A 22,409-nucleotide genomic window follows, 5' to 3' on the forward strand; every position below is an offset into this window, starting at 1 on the left:
AAAACAAGATCTGTATTGTATGCTGATATAATTCCAATGTTCACCCATTGACCTAAACAAGAACATCTGCGTGAAACACATCATTATTGACAAAACTTCGCCCTGCTGGGTCTCGACCAAATTGAAATAGTTTCTAGCAAAGAAAAATTTTGTCAGTGATGCTGCAGTTCAGGCAAAAATTACATCCTGGTTTCAGCTACAGGGGGCACAATAGCCTTGCAACAGTATACGAAACAGAACGTTGTGCTGCAATGAGTTAAGAAATATAGGATAGTACACATCTGGAAAAACACTCTGCGATCCACTCTAACTAGCAATATAAATATATTTTTTTCTGATATCCATGCTTCATTTAAAAGTAAATTGTAACTTACTTTGTAGGTGCCTCTTGTAAGGTAATGCCACATGCTTGCACAGCATCACGCAGAAATAATGGCCAGTTCTTCAGCATACCATCCATCAGTGAATTCCTTGTACATTGCATGTTACCAGAACTGAAAGGTAAATCATAATATGCTGTTACTTTCTTTTTCATAAACTGTACGATGAGCTTTTCATGCATAAAAGATGATTTCAAGCAAAAATGCAGCAAGACAACTACTTCACACTATGTCACATCATCAGCCTGGTTGCGCCCACTGCAGGGCAAAGTCCTCTCCCATACTTCTCCAACAACCCCGGTCATGTACTAATTGTGGCCATGCCGTCCCTGCAAACTTAATCTCATCCGCCCACCTGACTTTCTGCCGACCCCTGCTACGCTTCCCTTCTCTTGGGATTTGCGGTGCAGCGGTGGCGGTGAAGCGGTGGCGTAGAGGTAGAACACCCGCCTCGCGTGCAAGAGGTCCGTGGTTCGAATCCCGGTGCCGGCAATTTTCCACCGGATTAAAAAAAAATCCGCGTGTTGATAAAATTGCACAAACAGGCCTGGAGTGTGGCCTGATTCCGGTGACCAGAACCGGTAACGCACTCCCTCACCAGAGCAGGATTGGCCACCCTGGTGCAGTACTTGGCCACAACCTCCTATGAACACAACAATCAAACTATGTCACATAGTCATACTTTATTACCTAATAAATTAGAAAAGATGCAGAAAGTGTGATTAACAAGAGTGACAAATAGCAAAGGTGATCATGGATAAATCTTGAAGATTGCCGCCGCTGCCAGAACAGGCCAGCCTTCGTTGGAGAGCACTTGCTGCCCACAGAAGCTTGCTGTCACAGGCAACGCGTGACAGTTCTTGTAGACATAGGCAAGCAATACCTGCACAGAAGAGGATAAAAGGCAAGGGAGAAAATGGGAATATTGAAACAGGAACTTCAATTAGCAATATGTGCTAAGTAAGAAGTTTGGCTCACATTAAAAATAAATTTAAGCACTCCTTTCTCTTAAATTACAGGTATCTTAAGGTATGTATGTGATGATGTTTAAGATGACTAGTATATTTCCTGGCATAGAGTCATTAAATTGCATAGCAGAGTCAAAGTCGGCCTTTAAATTATTATATGGTGTTTTGTGGCTAAAAAGCCACTTATCAACCTGTCAAACAAGTCTGAGAATTAAGCTTCCTGCAAAATATCAGTTTAAAACAGTAATCCACTCTGCAGGTAAATTATGTACCAACTTAATTAAAGAGGTAAATAGCATGTTATAGTGTTGAACTAAAAGCAAGTATGGCATTTTGCACTGTCTAGCTGTTGCCTTTCTTTCAAACTTATTTTTTTAGTACAGAGTAAGCAGGCAGCATGCAAAGGAGGACTGGTGATAAAGTAGTGTTCCAAAGCAACACTCCTAGCTGGATCAATCACTTTTGTTGATATATTTTCATGTGACCCTAATTGGCTTCGGGCAATACCTCACATCAATGACGCATCACCTTGAATGATATGTCATAAAAACTGGAAGTATCTCATTATGTAATCAAACGATAACATTGCCCACTGTCTTGGAAGTGTTGACATGCTTGTTGCGCAAGAAAGTGCAAAGTCAATTGTGTAAGCAAATTCATGAGTGCATCTATAGCCCCAGGTAACTCTGAGCATCTACGTTGACTCGCAATTGAGAATCCACTGCACACAAAAATATGTATTCAAGTAATGGTCCATGTTGAATAATTGTCCACCTAGTGAAAGGTGAAATCTGGCAGCCTAATGTTCCAAGGCAAATGAATTGGCAAATTCTGATAACACCTCCAATGATATTATTGAAATAGGTGATAAGAACAGCACAGGTAAATTTACAATTATGACAAAATTTTAAAAGCACCTCTGCAAACTGCTGGAACCCTCAGCATCATGCCTGTTCTACACGCACATATGTTGCAGCGCAATCTATATCTCAGACGCAGGCGCCTCCACACATCACTTTGTGATCTCCTCACAATAAGGTTAAAAAACCGTCTGGCACAAGCTACCTGATGTGATTCATGTTGCAAGCGCCAGCCAACTGCTGACGGTGGTAGAGCGAAATTGAAGTTTGTCCTTATATGGAAGCCTCGGTCATGTTTTATCAATTCTAGTGGCAAAGCACACCTTTTACGGCACACATAAATCTTAAATTAGACTGCTTGCTGATGCTCTACAGTAAATTCCTGTAAAGAAACTAAGTTACACAGGAAACATTTAGAATACTGAACTAATCAAATACTGGCTTGAATACATCTGTGCATTAGGGAAGCAAGGTGTAATGTACACTGTTGTAGCAAATTTTTTCTCATGTATGTAATACTTGTATGACACCACAGAGTTAATTTTTGAGTTCTTACATAGCAGTGACTACCTACAGGTAAATTTTGTCAGGCTTAGGGAAACTAATTATTAGAAGAACTGTGTATGTACACTAGCACTGAGAAATTCGTTATAATAGTGGCAGCTTATAATGGGCCAGTGCAAAAGAATGCCCGTTTATGAGACACCAACTAGCTATTTTACCACGAAGCGCTCCCTGGCCTTAACCCATATATGAAGCACTGGGAGGACCAGAGAGGGTACAGTAAATTAGCTTACACTGATCATGATGAGGTCCCGTCATCCAGCTAGCGCCAAGGTACAAGAAGGATGTCGCGCCGTCTATAGAGTGAAAGGAACAAAATAAGAGAGCATTAAGTCAGTTGATAGGCAGATTTGCAATTATATATAAGGTGACCCACTCACAGTCATTCATTGATAAATGCCAGGCTGTCGTGATTTAACTCCCAGATGAAGCACCTACTAGGCTAAAGGTTTTGCTGCTTATTTAGAACAAAGCACAAGTGAAATTTGTACAACAGCAGACGATTTAATTTGGAATTGTGCAGATGAAGTAAACATTGTAGTTAGATTTTTGTTTTGCTATAAAGTGGGAACGCTACAAACTGCATAGTCACTGACACACGCGCGCGCACGCAGGAACAAAAGAACAAAAAATAGGGTGAGTTCAGTCTGGTTCAGCATTACAGCCAGCGCGTCGTCTTCGAATGCACTTCCTTCGGTTGGTTCGTGCTACGTTAACCACAAAGGCTAACAATTGTCGCGAGTAACACCTAAAAATATTCACATTGTTGACGAAAAACGAAGCGCAATGTATTTCACTTACCGGAAAAAGTGTTATCCGAACGTGCGACGTACAAAGACGCACCGAGACACGAAGGCGGCGAACGCAGATCCCGCCAGCCATCGGCGAAAACACGCAATACTGCCGATGTCACGAAGCACTGATGCAAAACACGACAAACAGCATCATCACAGCTAAATGACTCCAGTTAATATCCAGTATAAATGTACAGAACGGCTTAGAATGACGCACAACTGGCATAACGAACCCACGACAGAGACATTGCGGGCGGCAATGACCGTTTTTTCAAACTTCCTGCCTCCCAGTGTTTCTAGCACGGAATGAGATGTCTGACAAATTTGGAGCGTGCCGCCGAAGTGATCGCAGCGCGGTGGCTCTGCGACACCGCTGTGCAACACCGGCGTTTCGCTCCTGTTGCTGTCAGTATACCTGCTGCGCGAGCATAGAATGGTTTCCAGGCGTCGTGTGCGCGCCCCATATGGAAAACAATAACACGCCCTTAATTGTTGAAGTTCTGGTGTGAAATTATCTAACATTAAAGCCAATTAACTTACGTTGCTTCCAATGATCGAGTTCGATTTGTCTGTGGCGTCTTTTATTCGCGAACGCCGACGGCCTACGGCAACCGCACTTTTAACACATCGTTTGGCATTTTATGCACTTTTAGACAAAAAGATCTAGAAAAGTTCTTGAATTAGACATTCTGAATGTGTTTACCAAAATAGACTCTAGTGACACGAGTAGTGGGTTTTGCCGCAGATAGAATATAGACTAGCATATTGCAAGTGCTGAAGTTATGTTTAGAAGAAATTCTATTTTCAGTCTTATCATAGACCAAGACGTCTATAGCCGTTTGCAGCCGTTTCAAGAAGTTTTTAAGAGGTTCTGTGTTTCGTGGGTATGGAGCATTGCGCCGGCTAACCCTCTTAAACTACGAGACAATTCCTGAAGGTCAAGTATGCTCCACACGATGCAGGACTCGCCCAGAAATCGTACACATAGTACGAATGAAACCTTACTACGAAAGGCATTGAAAGCAGCAGTGGTACATCTGCCCCAGAATAGCACCGGCTTTGTCTTTTTAAAGCTGTAGGCCTGTAGTAAGCCTTTTCTACGCATCGGAAGGGTGCTTCTTCGGAGGGGAACCAATGCCGCCAGCACCACGAAAAGACTCCTGCCGCTGTGTCCCGAAGAACCGCCACATCACAAGCGTCAGGCAAAGCTGCGCCGCACGTGCCCACACCATGCGCCGAGGCTCGTGCTCGAGCATCGGATGAATGACACGCAACAGGAGGTAACGAGGAAGGGAGCGACGTTCGTAGAAGCGAAACTCCAGGACCATTTTGTGTCGAGTCTCGAGTTCACGGGCGCCTACAATAAATCGGTTTCCTTAGAAACAGTTCCCGTAACCGATCGTTACAAGATTCATATACTTCACTACTTTACATTCGTGTTTCCACGTTAAAGATCTTATTTTCTTATGGCTAATGATAAACACATCATTTTGTTGTTAAATTATGTAACAACTTATTTAAGTGCAGCAGGACTTAGTAGCTCTTTCTTGTACAAACTTAAGAAACCCCTCAAGCTTTTAACTTTTCCCTCTGCCTCTTATTGTTACACTGTGCTTTTACGAAGCAAATAAAACGATCACCCATCATGTCGCGGCCATAGCGTGGCCAAAAAAATTTGCAGCGAGGCCCCTACTACGTAGTTGCAATGCACATTAGAATGCAACTTAAAGGGACACTAAAGGTTACTATTAAGTCAACGTGGACTGTTGAAATACCATCACAAAAACCTCGAAACGCTTGTTTCGTGCCAAGGAGAGACTTATTTTAAGAGAAAATGCGTTCTGAAGCGTCCCCGTACCTCTAGCGCAGTTCAAATCGCCCGCCCTCCGATCGAGGAGTACTGACATCATGGTCTCATAGTGACGTTGCGCCATCGGTGAGTAGAACGGCGTCCGCAGACGGCGCTACGGCTTTTCTGCGCAAAACGCGAACGCGCGGCCAGAAACAGAGCCAAGACAGAGCCGACAGCAGAGCGAAAGCGGGAGTATGGTGGCTAGCGGAAGGAGAAACGAATTACGTCCCACATTACGTCCCACGGCACACGGAGAGTCCGTTTTCGTTAAACTATAGGCTGCGGCGAGCTCGCAGCGTGGTCGGCGTGGTCTATGAGAAGCGACGAGCCTTTTCGCACTCGCAACAGGGCATAAAAATGTGCGAATCGACGCAAAACTTGGCCTAGAAACGTGCTCCGCCACAGCCAGCAGGGCTCAATACGACCCAAGCTGGCACGACCCAGATGTCGTTTCCCGCACCGCCACCAGGCGCCGCTACTATACCTCAAACTCCAGCGCAAGGCGCCCATAAGCTGGTACTTCATTCTATGACGCTAACTTCGACGCTCGTCGCAATGGACCCTGACACCGACAGATTGGCTCGCGATGGTGGGCTCAACTTCAGCGATTTGAGCACCGACGAGCGCGACCTGCTGCTGAGGGCTCGCACTGCCGGCGTCGTTGCGTACTACGACGGCGGCCTCGACACCGGCTCTCCGGAGCGGGAAAGCAACGAGGGCTTCCCACGACATCACATGGACGTGGCATTCTCGCTGCTTGTTCCAAATGAAAGTTTCGCGAGCCAGCAGAACCCTCACAGCACGACGCGATAACGAAACTACTGAAACTCCAAAGCGTGCGCGGCGCAGAGTCGAGCGCGCAGAGTCGAGCGAAAACGAAACCTTTCGAACACCCATATTACTGAAGGGTAACGTCAAAATCTTATTTTTTCTTAGAATCGAATAGACGTAGACAAGTAGAATTTTTTTCCGTCTTATAATCGAATGAAATGATATTTTTAATACGAGTAGTTGAGTATTAGTAACACAAATTATGAGGAGTCCTTTCGTCATCGGGCTAGTACTGGAATGTCGCTGGGGGGTCTCAAATCGTGTCATGCATTTACCTCAATTTCTCGGTTACTAAAGCTCTGTTCGCGATTATATTGACGCCTTAGACGTTCTAGAACATTGCTCTACCACTTTAACTTGAGTTTCTGGTAACCTTTAGTGTCCCTTTAATATCGAAGGGAATGCCCACTATTTCAACCCCTCGTGACCACCCCTCGTGACCACCTTAGTGCTAGTACCTAGAAAAGCAGGCGAGAATGAGAAAAAACCGGGTGTCTACCAAGTTGACATTTCCAAATTCCCCGAGTTTTCCAGGTTTCCCCCGAGCACCTTTGCAAAATTCCCTGAATGAGCCAGAACTTCGTATTATGTCAAGACGGGCTAACACCATGATGCCCGATGCTGTCACTCTAGTAAGCATGTTGAAACAAAAAAAAATGACTTAATCCAGTTTGAATAGTAAGGAGTAATATCTATTTTATCCAAAAATAAAACAGAAGGAAGGTGTTAGTAAAATGCACAGCGAAAAAAATTGTAAAACCCATTCCAAATCGAGTCGGAACATTTTCAAATACGAATGAAAAGGAGATGCATACAGAAGTAAATATTTTCGAATACGAGCTATTTCTGTAAAGTGATAGCAAGCTCATCGGTATGAGGCCTGAACTTTGTCATAACTAAGATTCTCTCTCAGCAGCTGGAAAGTCAACCTTAACTGTCCCGACATACTCTCAGCCCATGCACAACATCTCAGTGCTGGGTTTCACTGCTTTAAAAAGTTTATTTTGGTTTGGATGAGGGACACCTGCATCTCGGCGTCAGCCAACACTTCGTTTTTTGAGCTCAAGCTCTTTCAGCGTCGGTCCTTTGTTCTCATCCTCCTTCCGCCACGCGTTCGTCCCATAGACCATTTGAAGCATCCTCTTGGTCAGTTACACAGCCAACGTCCGATTTTTCGGACTCCGTAGGGGCCACAAGAACATCCGAAAAATCGGGCAGTCCAAAAAAAAAAAAAATGTCTGCATGTCTTTACCTGCCCTTAAGGGCTTAAATTGCCACAGGCACGTCCGGAAAAGCTCTTAAGGCCAGCCAGTACACTTATTACGCATATCGGTGCTCGTACTGCGACAGGAGACGGGCGTGCACGCGTGTATAATTAAGGAATACATAATGTGTCCCATGACAATTGCCCCTACCCACACTTGTGCTTCACTGCATGCCATTGCTGTGCTGAGGCGAAGCTAACTTTCGGAGACTGACATTACGCAACGTGTTGTGCTTTGCTAGTTTCGAAGCCAATCGCAAGGAAAACAAAGGCGAAGTCGGTGCTATTGCTGACAGCGGCGAATTCTTTCGATGAAAACCCGGCACCGCACGGCAAGAAGCTTAAGCGCCAACGTAGAAGCAGCTAAGCCAACGTTGCCGCGGTTGTGCCTACGGCTGCCAGCGGATCTGCGTGCGAGTGTGCCGATTCGAGGCGGCGAGATAATCAAAATGGCGGCGCTGGTGGCTTATTAACGCCATTTCAGTACTGCAGCCAGTACGTGGTGGTGCCGTGAAGCCTTGCAAATTATTGGGCATGTCCGAAAAATTGGGAGTGTGGGAAAACAGTCGTTAACTACACTGGCAATACTTCGTGCCGATGACACGGCGTCAGTGACGATTCGTTACGATTTCTCTGTTACGGAGCCAGCATTAACATGACTTTCGTTCCCTTTCAATAAAATTACAGCTAATTTTCCCTCATAGAAGCACAAATTCCCCGAGTATTTCCGGACTATTCAAATTCCCTGAGAATACCCGGTTGGTATACACCCTGAAAAAAAGAATAGTATTCGACAAAAGCGGCACCCTTTTAGCAGGGACAATTTAAGTGCCTTTAAACGTAATATATTTGGTCTGAAAGACTTGTGCGCGGTTAGTGTCAAAATTAAATTATGGGGTTTTACGTGCCAAAACAACTTTCTCGTTATGAGGCACGCCGTAGTGGAGGACTCCGGAAATTTCGAGCACCTGGGGTTCTTTAACGTGCACCTAAATCCAAGTACACGGGTGTTTTCGCAGTTCGCCCCCATCGAAATGCGGCCGCCGTGCGGCTAGTGTTCTTAATTCGCAAGCGACGCGCGAAGCCAATTGGAAGCTTTCGCATTTACATTTGACGCGTATACTTAGTCGTGCCGCCCAAAGCGATGAAACCGCACACAAATAAAATGAACACATTGAATGAGTATTAACAGTTACCATGTGAAAAGTACTTGAAGGAAACTAACGAGCCTCCCGACGCTCGGCGTTCTTTTGCGCAGCAAGTTGCAAATGTACAGCAATTTGGCGCAAGTGCCGCAGCTGTACCAGCGGTTATAGCTTTAATATCGAATTTCATAAAAAATAATGCAGCCACCATTGTCCCCTTTAAAGATGTGTAAAAATGTCGCAGAGACAGGAAATGGAGAGCCCCCTCATAAATATATTAGGGAGGGCTCTGGCCCCCCTCTGCCTCCCCTGTTCCAGCGATGTAAATACTAATAGCACACGCTATGAAAAGGTTTTTGTGGCTCCAAACTACGGGGAAAATGCGTCGATACGCGATCTTCTCGGCCGCCATTGCATATGGGCACCATTAGCATAATTCGCGCAGCTCGTCGCACCACAAATTGTGGCGAAAAATACCTGCAATAGCGACCCAGCGCACCGCCAAGTTATATTAACGAAACGGCCCTTCTTATATTGTGACGCCCCTCCCGGGATATTCCTTGAGCCAATCAGGAAGCAGACACGCTGGCTCCCATGGACCACCACCACATATTTGCGAAATTGCAGACGCATTGCACGGGCTTCTACACACTACCGCTCACTTTCCTTTTAAAGCGCTAAACTTGTAGTACAGCTGTCAATGACAATAACAAAGTTGGATGAAAACGCAAAATTGCATTTCGCCAAACTTCCACCCGGCACAAATTTCAAAACACGTGTCCTCTCGACATCCAATCAGTCAACATGGCGAATAATGGCGGCTGCGCAGCCGACATGCGTGTCGAGAATACAGCCCAGTACTGCTTGATACCACGTCTCAAACGCCAGCCAGTCGCACCATCCTTCTTTCAAAACCCCAGCGCAGAAGGCGCCTGAAAACACTTTTCTAGGAAACTTCATACACCTCCTGGTGAAAATGGGAACAGCTGGTGAGACTTTTCTTGCAAAAAGTATTTAACAAAATGGTGTTTCGTGGTCTACTGAAGCGTCTAAAAATTTTGAAAGAAAAAAAAATAGCGGATGGTTACTGCACCAAGGTTGAGACAGTTGGCTGGAATGACCAAAAGACATTGGTATGGATTGAACTAAGTTATATAGCAATTATTTTTAACTGCTTCATGACCATTTTCGCTTCACATAACATGTGCCATGCTAAGAGGGTGCATAGCCACAGCTGTGCAATTGGTCCAGCAGAAACGACTGTGAGCAAAGTCTTTTCCCTGGAAGTGAACAGCTCCTGGATTCTTTAGGTGGCCACATTGTGCTCACAATGCCTTCACTCATGCAATGAAAAGACGCAAACCAAACAATGCATACAGAAACTGTCTTGGACTGCAGAAATTGTCTTGGACTGACTGCCAATCGCGCATGCAAAAATGAAACCGTGCCATAACATGGCGGCAGTGACTAGCATATGGCTCCTGCACTGGCTTCCGGCACTTGCAGTACACAAAAACAACTTTCGAGATTGGTTTCTGTTATACCGAAGGAGCCGTCGCTGGGAACACCACCTGGACAACACACAGAACACACTTCCTTTCGTCACCTGTTACTATGGCAGACTCCTGTACAGTTTACCTGCATTATAAAGAAATGTTCAGAAATGTCTTGCAACAGCACCAAATGCACTCGAATTTCGCCGGCTTAACATGCAATAATTTAAACTCATGAAAATTTGTTATCATGCCCAGAACAATACATCCACAACAATTCCAGGACTTTTCAGGCGTTCAGAAATCCCAAGCATCTTTTGGTTGCTACACACCCTGCTGTAATGAACAGGTGTATTTTGTGGTCGAGGCATGGCATATCAGTAATAGTGAGAGCAAGTCAGCCCACTGTTACCTTGCAAAAAGGGTGTTCACATACAAACTTATCATTCAAGATAGTCTTTGTTGCAATTTGTCATCGAGATTGCTGAAAAGGCCAATGTCACCTACAAACCAAAGCTTGACGATTCACCGTTGATGCTCCACTCCTAATTCTTGAATGTTTCTTCCAAGCATGCAGTGCATAGCATTGGAGAGGTTGTGTCTCCTTGCCTGACCACTTTTCTGATAGGTATTTTCCCACTTGTGGAGAATTAAGGTAGCTGTGGAGTACTTGTAGATATGCCATGGCATGCTGTGGCACACTGTGGTCACAATAACCAATCTCTCAGCCAAATATAGGTATGCATGCTTCCACTGTTTTGCAATAAGTTAGTGCACTACAGATGCACAACTTGGATGGCCAACGTGGAAAAAAAAACTTTTTTTTTATTTCGCTCGGAGATGGGGGAAAAGAGGGGAAAGCAGGCATCATAAAAAAGGGGGACGACGCCCAGCCGGGGCTTGCAAAAAAGAGGCCACTTGATGGGCCAAGGTGAGCGGCTGGCGGCGCCACCGATCGCGACGTTCAAGCTGTCCGTCACGTGAGGAAAGAGGAGCAGTTCGGCGAGTCTGTCTCTCTCACGCACACACACGCACACACAACAAGCACGCACGGGACGACGGACCGCAAATGCCGGAAGTCCCGTCAGAGGAAGACGGCCGCGAATAGGGTCCCCGTGGAATGTCAACGACCGCGCTGTTGTTGCATAGGGGGCCACTTGTTCCACTGCTGCTGCTGCTGCCAACACCCGCGGCCGTGAGAGGTCATGAAGAAAACGAGGGGGCGGGTGGTAGAAAAAGGGGGAGGAAAAGAAAAAGGGCAAGGGAAAGAAAGTGGGCGAGCGGAATGTGTGACGAGACTAGGGGAAGCCTCCTTCAAAATGTGTTCCAAAAACTGCTTTTGAAAAAGTGCACTGCAATGTTCTCCCTCTCTATTTTCCAAAACAGTACATCATGTAATATTTAAAAGAAAAGGAAAGAAAGCGAGCCCTGGCGGCGTCCTTTATAAGTAGACGTGCAACTAACGTGTGGAAGGCACTGCGACAACGGTGTGTCCGCTCCAGGTGCGCCACACTGCGACGGCGGCAAGGAGAGAAACAAAACACCCCTCGGCGGGGGCGACTCTAACATCGTCGCACGAGAGAAGGCGGGCGGTCGCCATCCCCTGAGAAGCGCCTTACTGTAGTCTCCTCCGCGCCCAGCACCCATTGGCGCAGGCACTTCGTTGTGTGCGCTGCTGCTTTCCAAAGTGTGTGTGTGTTCCACCTGCTTTTTGGCACAGCGTTGTGTGTAACAGTCAATACTCATCACGGGAAGGAAAGGGTGCCTTGTACAAAAACCTTAGAAAAATATGCCCTCTTTGGTTTTGCACCTTCGTGAGGACCAAATGGAATGAGAGCAAAGAAACGCCGCCAGGGTGGGAGTAAGAGCACCGGCGAAGCGCCATCTCGCGACCACCCCGCTTCCCTCTCTGCTACTGCTGCCAGCGGGTGTGTGTGTGTGTGTCTGTGTGTGTATCAAAAAGGAGAGGGGTTTGGTAAGGGAGCCTCTCTCTCTCGCGCACGCACACTATGTACAGCCCCGACTGCTGCTCCACTATGTGCAGCACCTAGGCAGGCGGGGAAGGAAAAAAAAAAAGCTACCGAGCACACTACGCATCGCCATCACATCGGGGCCCCCCTCCATCTCGCCACATCAGCGCACTGCTAGGAGGAAAGGGGGAGGGGGAGTCATCTGCTGCTGAAGAATGAAGATAAAAAACGGGACAGGAAAGGGAAAGAAAGGGTGCGAGTCCTGCATTTGTTTCATTTTTTTGATTGGCCAAGGGCGAAAAAGAAAAAAAAATTGGCGTTCTCCTCCCCAGATAGGCGTCCGCCGCGGGTAACTGGCCGCACAACGCACCACCACCCCCTCTGCTGGCTGGGACACACTTCAGTCAGATCTCTGCAGAGAGAGAGAGAGAGAGGGGGAGAGAGGTGAGCCATTGGTATGTGCACCAACACAGAAAGCTCACCTGCCTGTCACACACCGCGCTCACTTAGGGTATCCCTGATAGGGGGCCGCATCCTCTCCATTGCCCAGGCCCCCATTTGACGGGTCCTGCGCAAAGCCAGTCACTTCACAATCGTGTCACAATCACAGTCACAATCGTGTCTTCATCAAGTGCACAAAAGCTCAGTAGCAATTACACCGCTGGTGCCCAAATATACAAGAGGTGACCTAAACTACACACTGCAAAATAATAGAACAGCTATGTACACGAAGAACAATTTCGCTGTTCAAGGCACTGAAACCGTGCGAAAAACTGAAAAGACTAACATGTGCACACAACCCAGTTACCTCCACAAGCCCCTGTAAATGCCGCTTCCCTCTGCTGCACAGCTTCGATGGAACACCAAAGAATACAAAACATGCCCATTACAACGGATCTGCATGCAACATACTTTCAGATATACAGTTAAACCTCAATATGCAGTTGGCAAAACTGGCAATTTGAATCATTATAATGAAATTTCGTTGTATTTTAATTCGACCTTTCATGAAAATGAGTACAGTTGCTGAACGACTTTTCCTACAAGGGGTCACAGAATTTTCTGAATTATCAGGCAATTGAAAAAGCAAGCTTCAATGGGAAAACAATTCATATTGATGAATTTGAGTGTCGGTGACGAATGATACGGTTTCATGCCAAGTCGACGATATCTTCCCATCGGCAGTACGAATAGAGCGAATAACACTTTCGCGTGCACTCCATCCCCGCGACTGATAGTATCGCCCGCACTGGGGACTACGCTATCATGAAAAATGCCCACAGCGGGCAGCGAATGATCCATCTGCCCCTCGCTCCAACGGGTCACCAAAACTCGAGATTACGCAACCTTCAATACTAAATGCGTGGGAAGACAGCTTACATGATGCCATGCCCTCTCAGCATGCCACTTATTGCAGATGCGGCGGATTACCTCTAAAGTAGGGTGTGCGGCTACGTATGCGCTCAGCCGTGCTTACAGCCATGCGCAGAAACAGTCAAGATGCGCGCCAACTTACCCCTGCCTCACCCTTCGCGCAGGCTTGATCGCGTTATCGGTAGCATGCTCGATCCCCTCCCCTCTTGCCCTTTACATGCGCGGGGAGGCGGCACTTGTGCATGAAGCCACCGTCACCCTTGCACACTTTCACTCACACCTAAAGCCCAAAGTGTACGGAGCACGATAGGATCTTAACGCACTTGGGCTTTACACAGAACATGATGCGGCTCCACTTCAGCGGTTGCTCCTGTTGCGCCCCATGCGATTGGAGAGATGCGTTTGCAAGCAGCCGCTTGTAATTAAATGATTTGACCATCTGCATCCACAGAAGCTGCCATTTATTGCCTTGGCATTCTTTTCCAGTGGCAGTGAAATTTCGTTATACTGAAATCACGTACACACTTTGTTATATTGCAGTTCTAAATATAGTCTACCCTCGTTACAATGCACCCACATACAACAGACTTTTGGATATAACGAATATTTCAGCCGTAGTTTGTTCTATTAATTTATTAATGCAATGAAGCTCACTTTTAATGGACCATGCTACAACGGACTATCGCCTACAAAGCACAAAATTTGGAGCAATTTTTTAACAAATTAGGCATATAAAATGGACTTTTGGCGTGTCGACACGGGCTGGCAACTGTCTTGCGAGAGTCAGCGACGAATATTGCCCGCGCGAAGAAGGAAGGCAGGATGGAAATGCGCCGTCTTCTTTTGCACGTGAGGCATGGGTGGGTGGGAGAGAGGTCTACTTCGGCAGCGGCTGCTTATGGCGCAGCCGCGGTATCTTGAAATCGATCTGTGATGTGGACAAAGTGGGCCCAATGCCAGTAGTTTCGTATGTGCTGTGCTTTCTACATTCACGCTGAAGCGAGAGACAGCACAAAGGTCAATTCGCTCACTGCAGATGCCGCGCTTATCTTGCGTAATTTGCTATAGCAATCGACGCTTCACGTTTGGGGCGAAACTGCTACTTTCTTTTTGTTTTTTGCTTTGGACATTCGTCACTCACCCTTCGCAATAAAGTTGTTAGACATCGCGACAAAAGTGTTGGAAATGAGGCATTTCGGATCTTACGGACTTTGGATAACACGGATGTTTTTTGTCGGATTATCAAGGTCTGTTGTAACGAGAGTCGACTGTACGTGGCACTCTATGGACCAAATTTTATGAAAAATAAAATACTTTGTTATATCGAGAGTTTTGTTATATTGAAGTTATTTACATCGAGGTTGAACTGTAACAGACCATTGAACATACAGTCGCCGACCGTTTATTCGGACCTCACGGGGACTGCGAAAATGTCCGAATAAACAGGTGTCCGAAAAAGCAGATTAAGAAAAAAAAAATAAAATCCTTTATTTCCACGCACTTATTCGGGCTCGGCAGTAGGCTTGGAAGAAATCGTGAATGCGCCGTTGCATGCTGTTCAGTTTACGTGCAATCAGATAAGCCTGAATCTCGGAGAGGGTCGTACGGTCACTACTGGCGGCTGAAAGCACAGTCACTGCTTGTACACGCTCCGCATGCAACGGCAGCGTAGCACATGGTGCGTCATCTTCCGACTCAGAGTCATCGTCCGGCGGTGCAGCAAAAACCTGACGAATGATCTTGCCGTCGTCGAGTTCTGCGCATGTCAACACAGCAGTGTCAGCACCTATGAAACTGTCAAATGAGACGGTGTCCGGAATCGCAATGCCACCACTGCGCAGGTCTCAGCAGAACATTTTCCGCATCAGTAAGTGCACATCGGAAGGCGACAAATCTTAGGCCTCCCGGCAACCGCTTGCTGGCATTCCCCAGCGCAGTCTGCGCGGGCACTGTCGGCACCATTAGACCCTTGATGCGATGTTTACGTATGCCGCGTTGGATCACCAAAACCTCGACACAGCACACAAAGCAAACACCACCGTGCCGACACCAGTCGCACAAACGAAAAACGCGGCCTGCTCACAGCATCTTGCGCGAAGAAACAAATAAGCTGCTGGATTGTCTCGTCATGGCTTACTAAGCTGAAACCGGAACTGCTGCAGAGCCGCTCTATCTAACTAGGCAGAAACGATGATGATGAGCGGGGATTTCCAGTAGCGCCACTTTGTGGGGCAGTAAGGCAGCTCCGTTCAAAACCAAAATGGCATTCAGCAAGTCGAACCATGCACCAGTCAGAATCGGTGCATGGTGCTCTCGACCGAGTTGGTTAAAGGAGTGTCCGAAAAATCAAACGAGAGGTTGCAAGGTGTCCGAACTTTCGGCAGTTGTTATACATTATGGTATATGGGGAGAATGGCGGTGCCGCGAAGCTGACCGAATAATCGGGCATGTCCGAATTTTTGGAGTCCGGAAAATCGGTCGGCGACTGTAACTGGAAGCTCTTCAAAAACAAATCAGTATAAATGATTAATAAATATGCATGAACACGTACAATTTCTGAAATACAGCGCTCACTTTGGTTTACTACAACATTAAAAAGACTGCTAAACTAGAAGAAAAGACAGTTTAGTTTAGCAAAACACGCAAACAGCCCTGCATGTTGGTGCGCCTATAGTAATAGCCTTAAAACTTATCGCGCTGCTATCAGAAAAGCCAGACAGGTTTTCTTTAATGACACACTCCCCTCTTTCTTGACCAACAACCCATCAAGGTTTTGGAATAGCGTTAAACAGAGAAAAAAAAATGTGATATCTATAACAAATTTCAATGATGAAGCCATACACAAAGTAGACTGTTGCCATGTGTTAAATGAAGTGTTCACAAAATCATTTTCAGAGTGCCCTGCTGTTGTACCACCACCACTTGACGATAGCGAATTTGTTCCCATGGATCCTGTAACCATTGATTTTTCAGGTATTGCCAAGTTAATTCATAGATTGAAATTGCCATCCGGCTGTAGTGTTGATAACACCAATTCAAAGATTTTAAAAAATAATGAAGCACACTCCTTCCTGTATCTTTTTGTCGCAGCTTTTCACACAGTATCTACAGTACCCAGAAATTCCAGACTACTGGAAAGTGGGGAAGGTGGTTCCTGTTTTTAAATGTGGTAACCCCCAGTCAGCTCTCAACTACAGACCTATTTTTTAACAAGCATCCCTAGTAAACTTCTCGAACACTTCATATATTCTCATTTTACGTCATTTTCGGAAAACAACTCTTTTTCTTAGGGAATCTCAGCACTGCTTTCGTGAGTACTATTCTTGCGATACACAGCTTTTATCATTTACCAATTGCATAGCATCAGTTTTAGACAAAGGCTCACTTGTTGACAGTGTTTTTCTAGACTTTGCCAAAGCGTTTGATAAAGTAACCTACCACTTACTTTTTTACAAATTGAGCATTCTAAATACTGATCGTAATTCTTAAAATGGATAGAAAGTTTTTTGACTAATCGCTCAAAATATGTAACCACCGACGACTATGACTCAAAAATTTTTGCAAAGTAAATTCAGGCATTCCGCAAGGGTCCATTTTGGGGCCTCTGCTTTTCCTAATACAGTCGACTCCCGTTAATACGAAGTTCACGGGGACCGAAAAAAACTTCGAATTAAACGAACTTCCAATTAAGCACAAAACACAAAAACAGCACTTTATTTGTGGCGAAATTGAATATTTTCTCTAGGAAAAATAGTCAATCATCTTGCTCTGCTTCTTCTTGCCGAATCGCGCTGCTGAAAGCAAGTTCTGCAGGCTGTAGACGTGGCAGAACGCTTCTTCCGCGTTAGCTTCAGCGGCAAAGAAACGCTCCGCGAGAGCAAGGCCCGCAGTTACATCGGCAGCCTTAGGTAGTGGCTTGCCTTCAATGTCATCGTCGCTTTCCTGGGTCGCTTCCTGGGGCCGAATAATCTCTACAATTTCGCTATCCGTCAGCGCACCGCACGTTTCGACCGCCTTGTCTACGGCTACGTAATCTTCAAAATTGACGTCCCCGAGAGCATCACCAAAATCAGTGCCGTCAAGCTCGCTTGTTGACGCTTCCTCCGCTGAAATTTCAGAGGCATCCTCCGAAGAAGCTACCACAAAACCGCAAGCCCTGAAGCAGTTTGCGATTGTTTCTTGCTTCACACGATCCCAGTGAAGTACCTAGCCGCACAGTCCAAGGTGCTGATGTGCGAAATGCCTAGTCGCGGGCTCGAGGAGTCAACACTTGATGTGCATAGCCGCGCAGTCCAAGGTGTAGACACGTGAAGTACCTAGCTGCACAGTCCATGGTGCTGATGTGCTAAATTACTAGCCGCGGGCTCGAGGAGTCGACACACAGTGTGCTTAGTTGCACAGTCCCAGGTGCCAATGCGCGAAATACCACTGGATAACATGTTATCCAGTGGTATCCTAAAACCTGCATCAAGTGACTAGGGAGATTATCAAGGCATTCGAAATTAGAAGCAATCACTGTTTTATCATCAAAAAAAAAAAAAAAAAACTTTCCTATCTCGGCAGCAGCCTGTGGTAGATGATTATGCCAAAAAGTAATCAATGCTGCGACGATGGCTTTTTGTTCCTGTTGTACGATGGTGTATCATCAGCATCATCAGCCATGAATCAACAAATCCTGTTTCTATTTTGCACAATAGCAGTGTAGAAGCTCATCATCATCATCATCATCATCATCATCATCATCATCATCAGCCTGGTTACGCCCACTGCAGGGCAAAGGCCTCTCCCATACTTCTCCAACAACCCCGGTCATGTACTAATTGTGGCCATGCCATGCCTGCAAACTTCTTGATTTCATCCGCCCACCTAACTTTCTGCGGCCCCCTGCTACGCTTCCCTTCCCTTGGGATCCAGTCCGTAACCCGTAAAACCATCGGTTATCTTCCCTCCTCATTACGTGTCCTGCCCATGCCCCCCATTTCTTTTTCTTGATTTCAACTAAGATGTCATTAACTCGCGTTTGTTCCCTCACTCACTCTACTCTTTTCTTATCCCTTAACGTTACACCTATCATTCTTCTTCCCATAGCTTGTTGCGTCGTCCTCAATTTAAGTTGAACCCTTTTCATAAGCCTTCAGGTTTCTGCCCCGTAGGTGAGTACTGGTAAGACACAGCTGTTATACACTTTTTTCTTGAGGGATAATGGCAACCTTCTGTTCATGATCAGAGAATGCCTGCCAAACGCACCCCCAGCCCATTCTTATTATTCTGATTATTTCAGTCTCAGGATCTGGATCCGCGGTCACTACCTGTCCTAACTAGATGTATCCCCTTACCACTTCCAGTGCCTCGCTACCTATTGTAAACTGCTGTTCTCTTCCGAGACTGTTAAACATTATTTTAGTTTCCTGCAGATTAATTTTTAGGCCCACCCTTCTGCTTTGCCTCTCCAGGTCAGTGAGCATGCATTGCAGTTGGTTCCCTGAGTTGCTAAGCAAGGCAATAATAGCATCAGCGAATCGCAAGTTACTAAGGTATTCTCCATTAACTCTCATCCCCAATTCTTCCTAATTCAGGTCTCTGAATACCTCCTGTAAACACGCTGTGAATGGCATTGGAGAGATCGTATCTCCTTGCCTGACGCCTTTCTCTATTGGGATTTTGTTGCTTTCTTTATGGAGGACTACGGTGGCTGTAGAGCCGCGATAGATATCTTTCAGTATTTTAACATACGGCTCATCTACACCCTGATACCGTAATGCCTGCATCACTGCTGAGGTTTCGATTGAATAAAACGCTTTCTCGTAACCGATGAAAGCTATACATAAGGGTTGGTTATATTCCGCACATTTTTCTATCACTTGATTGATAGTGTGAATATGGTCTATTGTTGAGTAGCCTTTGCGGAATCCTGCCTGGTCCTTTGGTTGACAAAGTCTAAGGTGTTCTTGATTCTATTTGCGATTACCTTAGTAAATACTTTGTAGGCAACTGACAGTAAGCTGATCGGTCTATAATTTTTCAAGTCCTTGGCGTCCCCTTTCTTATGGATTAGGATTATGTTAGCGTTCTTCCAAGATTCCGATACGCTCGAGGTCATAAGGCATTGCGTATAAAGGGTGGCCAGTTTTTCTAGAAGAATCTGCCCACCATCCCTCAACAAATCTGCTGTTACCTGATCCTCCCCAGCTGCCTTCCCCCTTTGCATAGCTCCCCAATGCTTTCTTCACTTCTTCCGGGGTTACCTGTGGTATTTCGAATTCCTCTACACTATTTTCTCTTCCATTATCGTCATGGGTGCCACTGGTACTGTATAAATCTCAATAGAACTCCTCAGCCACTTGAACTATCTCATCCATATTAGTAATGATATTGCCAGCTTTGTCTCTTAATGCATACGTCTGATTCTTGCCTATTCCTAGTTTCTTCTTCACTGCTTTTAGGCGTCCTCCGCTCCTGAGAGCGTGTTCAATTCTATCCATATTATACTTCCTTATGTCAGCTGTCTTACGATTGTTGATTAACTTCGAAAGTTCTGCCAGTTCTATTCTAGCTGTAGGGTTAGAGGCTTTCATACATTGGCGTTTCTTGATCAAATCTTTTGTCTCCTGCGATAGCTTACTGGCATAACAATGATATATATATATATATATTGTTATGTGTAGGAAGACACAGACGAAAGAGGCTATTTGCAGGCTATTTACACTGGACTGGAGCCAGAGCACCAGGCTGACATTCACTCGCGCCAAGGGCACAGACCTACTTCGTCGTCGTTCTCGCGGCGGCTCGTCCCTTGAGCATCGCTCAATGATATCGTAATACTACCCCCCGGCGGCAAAAGTGCTGTCACGGTGCTGTTAAATATCCAAGGGGCATGGAGAGTTGTAGGGTTTGAGTCGGGCGACGTGGACAATGTCACTGGTTGTCACAGCAGAGGACGTAGTGGGCGTGTGTGGAACGATTTCGTAGGTGACATCGGTCACTTGGCGAAGCACGCAATATGGGCCCGTGTAGCAGGAAAGCAATTTCTCACAAAGGCCAACTTTACGCGATGGTGACCAAAGCAACACAACGGTGCCGGGCACAAAATTGACATCACGGTGACGGAGGTCGTAGCGTTACTTTTGTTTGCCTTGAGAGACTTGTAGGTGAGCGCGCGCAAGTTGGCGAGCATGGTCAGCATGGGCGATAGCATCACGGGCATAAGTGCTAGTTGATGCTGTGGTGGACGGAAGCACAGTGTCCAGTGGTAGCGTCGGTTCACGGCCATACAAGAGGTAAAAAGGAGAAAAGCCAGCAGTGTGGAGACGGGAACAGTTGTACGCAAAGGTGATGCAAGGTAGAGCCTGGTCTCAGTCATGGTGGTCGTCTGAAACGTATTTGGATAGCATGCCTGTAAGGGTGCGGTTCAAACGCTCAGTGAGGCCGTTCGTTTGAGGGTGGTAGGAAGTGGTAAATTTATGCTGTGTTGAGCAGGCACGCATGATGTCATCAATGACTTTGGCTAAGAACGTACGGCCACGGTCTGTGAGCAATTGACGCGGAGCACAATGAATCAAAATGATATCATGCAGGAGGAAGTCCACAACATCAGTTGCACAACTGCTCGGAAGAGTGCGGGTTACGGCGTAGCGGGTCGCGTAGTCCGCCGCGACTGCAGCCCACTTGTCTCCTGATGTAGATTCCGGAAATGGGTCAAGAGGTCTGCGCCGACACTATAAAAGGGCTCAGCAAGGATGTCGAGCGGCTGCAGGTACTCAGCGGGGAGCTGCGAGTCATTGGCAAAGTTCACAAGTAGCGATGTAACGTCGTACGGAATGGGCAAGGCCCGGCCAGAAAAAACGGCAACATACACAGTCATAGGTTCGAGATATGCCGAGGTCTCCTGCCGTTGGGGCATCGTGAAGCTCTTCTAGAACGCTTGAGCGGAGGTGTCTAGGTATGACAAGTAGGAACTCAGAGCTGTCCGGATGAAGGTCGCGGAGGATGAAGAGGCGTAGTGTGGCGTCAGCCAGAGAGTGTTCAAAACGGTCGATGAGTGCTCTGACGTAGGCGTCACGACGTTGCTCGCCGGCGAAATGCTGCGACACAGAGAATACGCAAGCAGCACTGGTAATATTAGAGCAGTCAGGGTCGTCAACAGGGTAACACGACAAGCTGTCAGCGTCTTGGTGCAGGCAGCCAGACTTGTAGACCACGGAATATGAAAATTCTTGTAGCCTCAAAGCCCATCGACCAAGCCGGCCTGTAGGATCTCTTAGCGATGAGAGCCAGCAGAGAGCATGGTGGTCAGTGACTACGGAAAAAGGGCAACCGTAAAGGTAAGGACGGAACTTCGCAACCGCCCAGACTACAGCAAGGCATTCTCGTTCCGTAATGGAATAGTTGCGCTCCGATGGTGTGAGGAGGCAGCTCGCATAAGCAATAATGCGATTCTGGCCACGCTGACGCTGGGCTAAGACGGCACCTACGCCCTGACCGTTGGCATCTGTATGCAATTCTGTAGGGGCATCAGGGCCGAAGTGGGTGAGAATGGGTGGTGAGGAGAGAAGAGTAACGAGACGAGAGAAGGCGGCGGCTTCTGCAGTACCCCATGAGAATTGTACACCTTTCTTCAAAAGATTAGTGAGGGTTCTAGCAATTGCCGCAAAATCTTGACTAAAACGACGAAAGTACGAGCATAGTCCTACAAAACTTCGAACGTCTGCGGCTGTCTTCGGAACCGGAAAGTCTCGAACAGTGCGAGTTTTGTCGGGATCAGGCTGTACTCCGGAAGCGTCACCGAGGTGGCCCAGAACAGTAATTTGGCGGCGGCCGAAACGACATTTGGACAAGTTGAGTTGCAGCTTCGCCTTTCGAAATACATCAAGTATAGCTGTTAGACGCTCAAGGTGAGTGTCGAACGTGGGCGAGA

General features: G+C 46.6%; 1 protein-coding gene across 2 annotated transcripts in view; it reads right to left on the bottom strand.

The window, feature by feature from the left end:
- Nucleotides 1-10,956: 10,956 nt before the first annotated feature.
- Nucleotides 10,957-22,409, bottom strand: part of LOC142573266 (protein alan shepard-like) — a 160,870-nt gene continuing 149,417 nt past the window's right edge. The window contains exons 10-11 of one of the 2 annotated variants that reach the window (XM_075682890.1): nt 12,608-12,689; nt 10,957-12,533 (exon numbers count right to left, since the gene is read on the bottom strand). In XM_075682890.1, coding sequence (XP_075539005.1) covers nt 12,624-12,689 — 66 coding nt within the window. In that variant the 3' untranslated portion in view covers nt 10,957-12,533; nt 12,608-12,623. Of the gene's footprint in view, nt 12,534-12,603; nt 12,690-22,409 lie in introns of both variants that reach the window. The other variant, XM_075682889.1, reaches the window with a different exon arrangement.

This window comes from Dermacentor variabilis, chromosome 2 (genome assembly GCF_050947875.1).
Source record: "Dermacentor variabilis isolate Ectoservices chromosome 2, ASM5094787v1, whole genome shotgun sequence".
NCBI classification, from domain to species: domain Eukaryota; kingdom Metazoa; phylum Arthropoda; class Arachnida; order Ixodida; family Ixodidae; genus Dermacentor; species Dermacentor variabilis.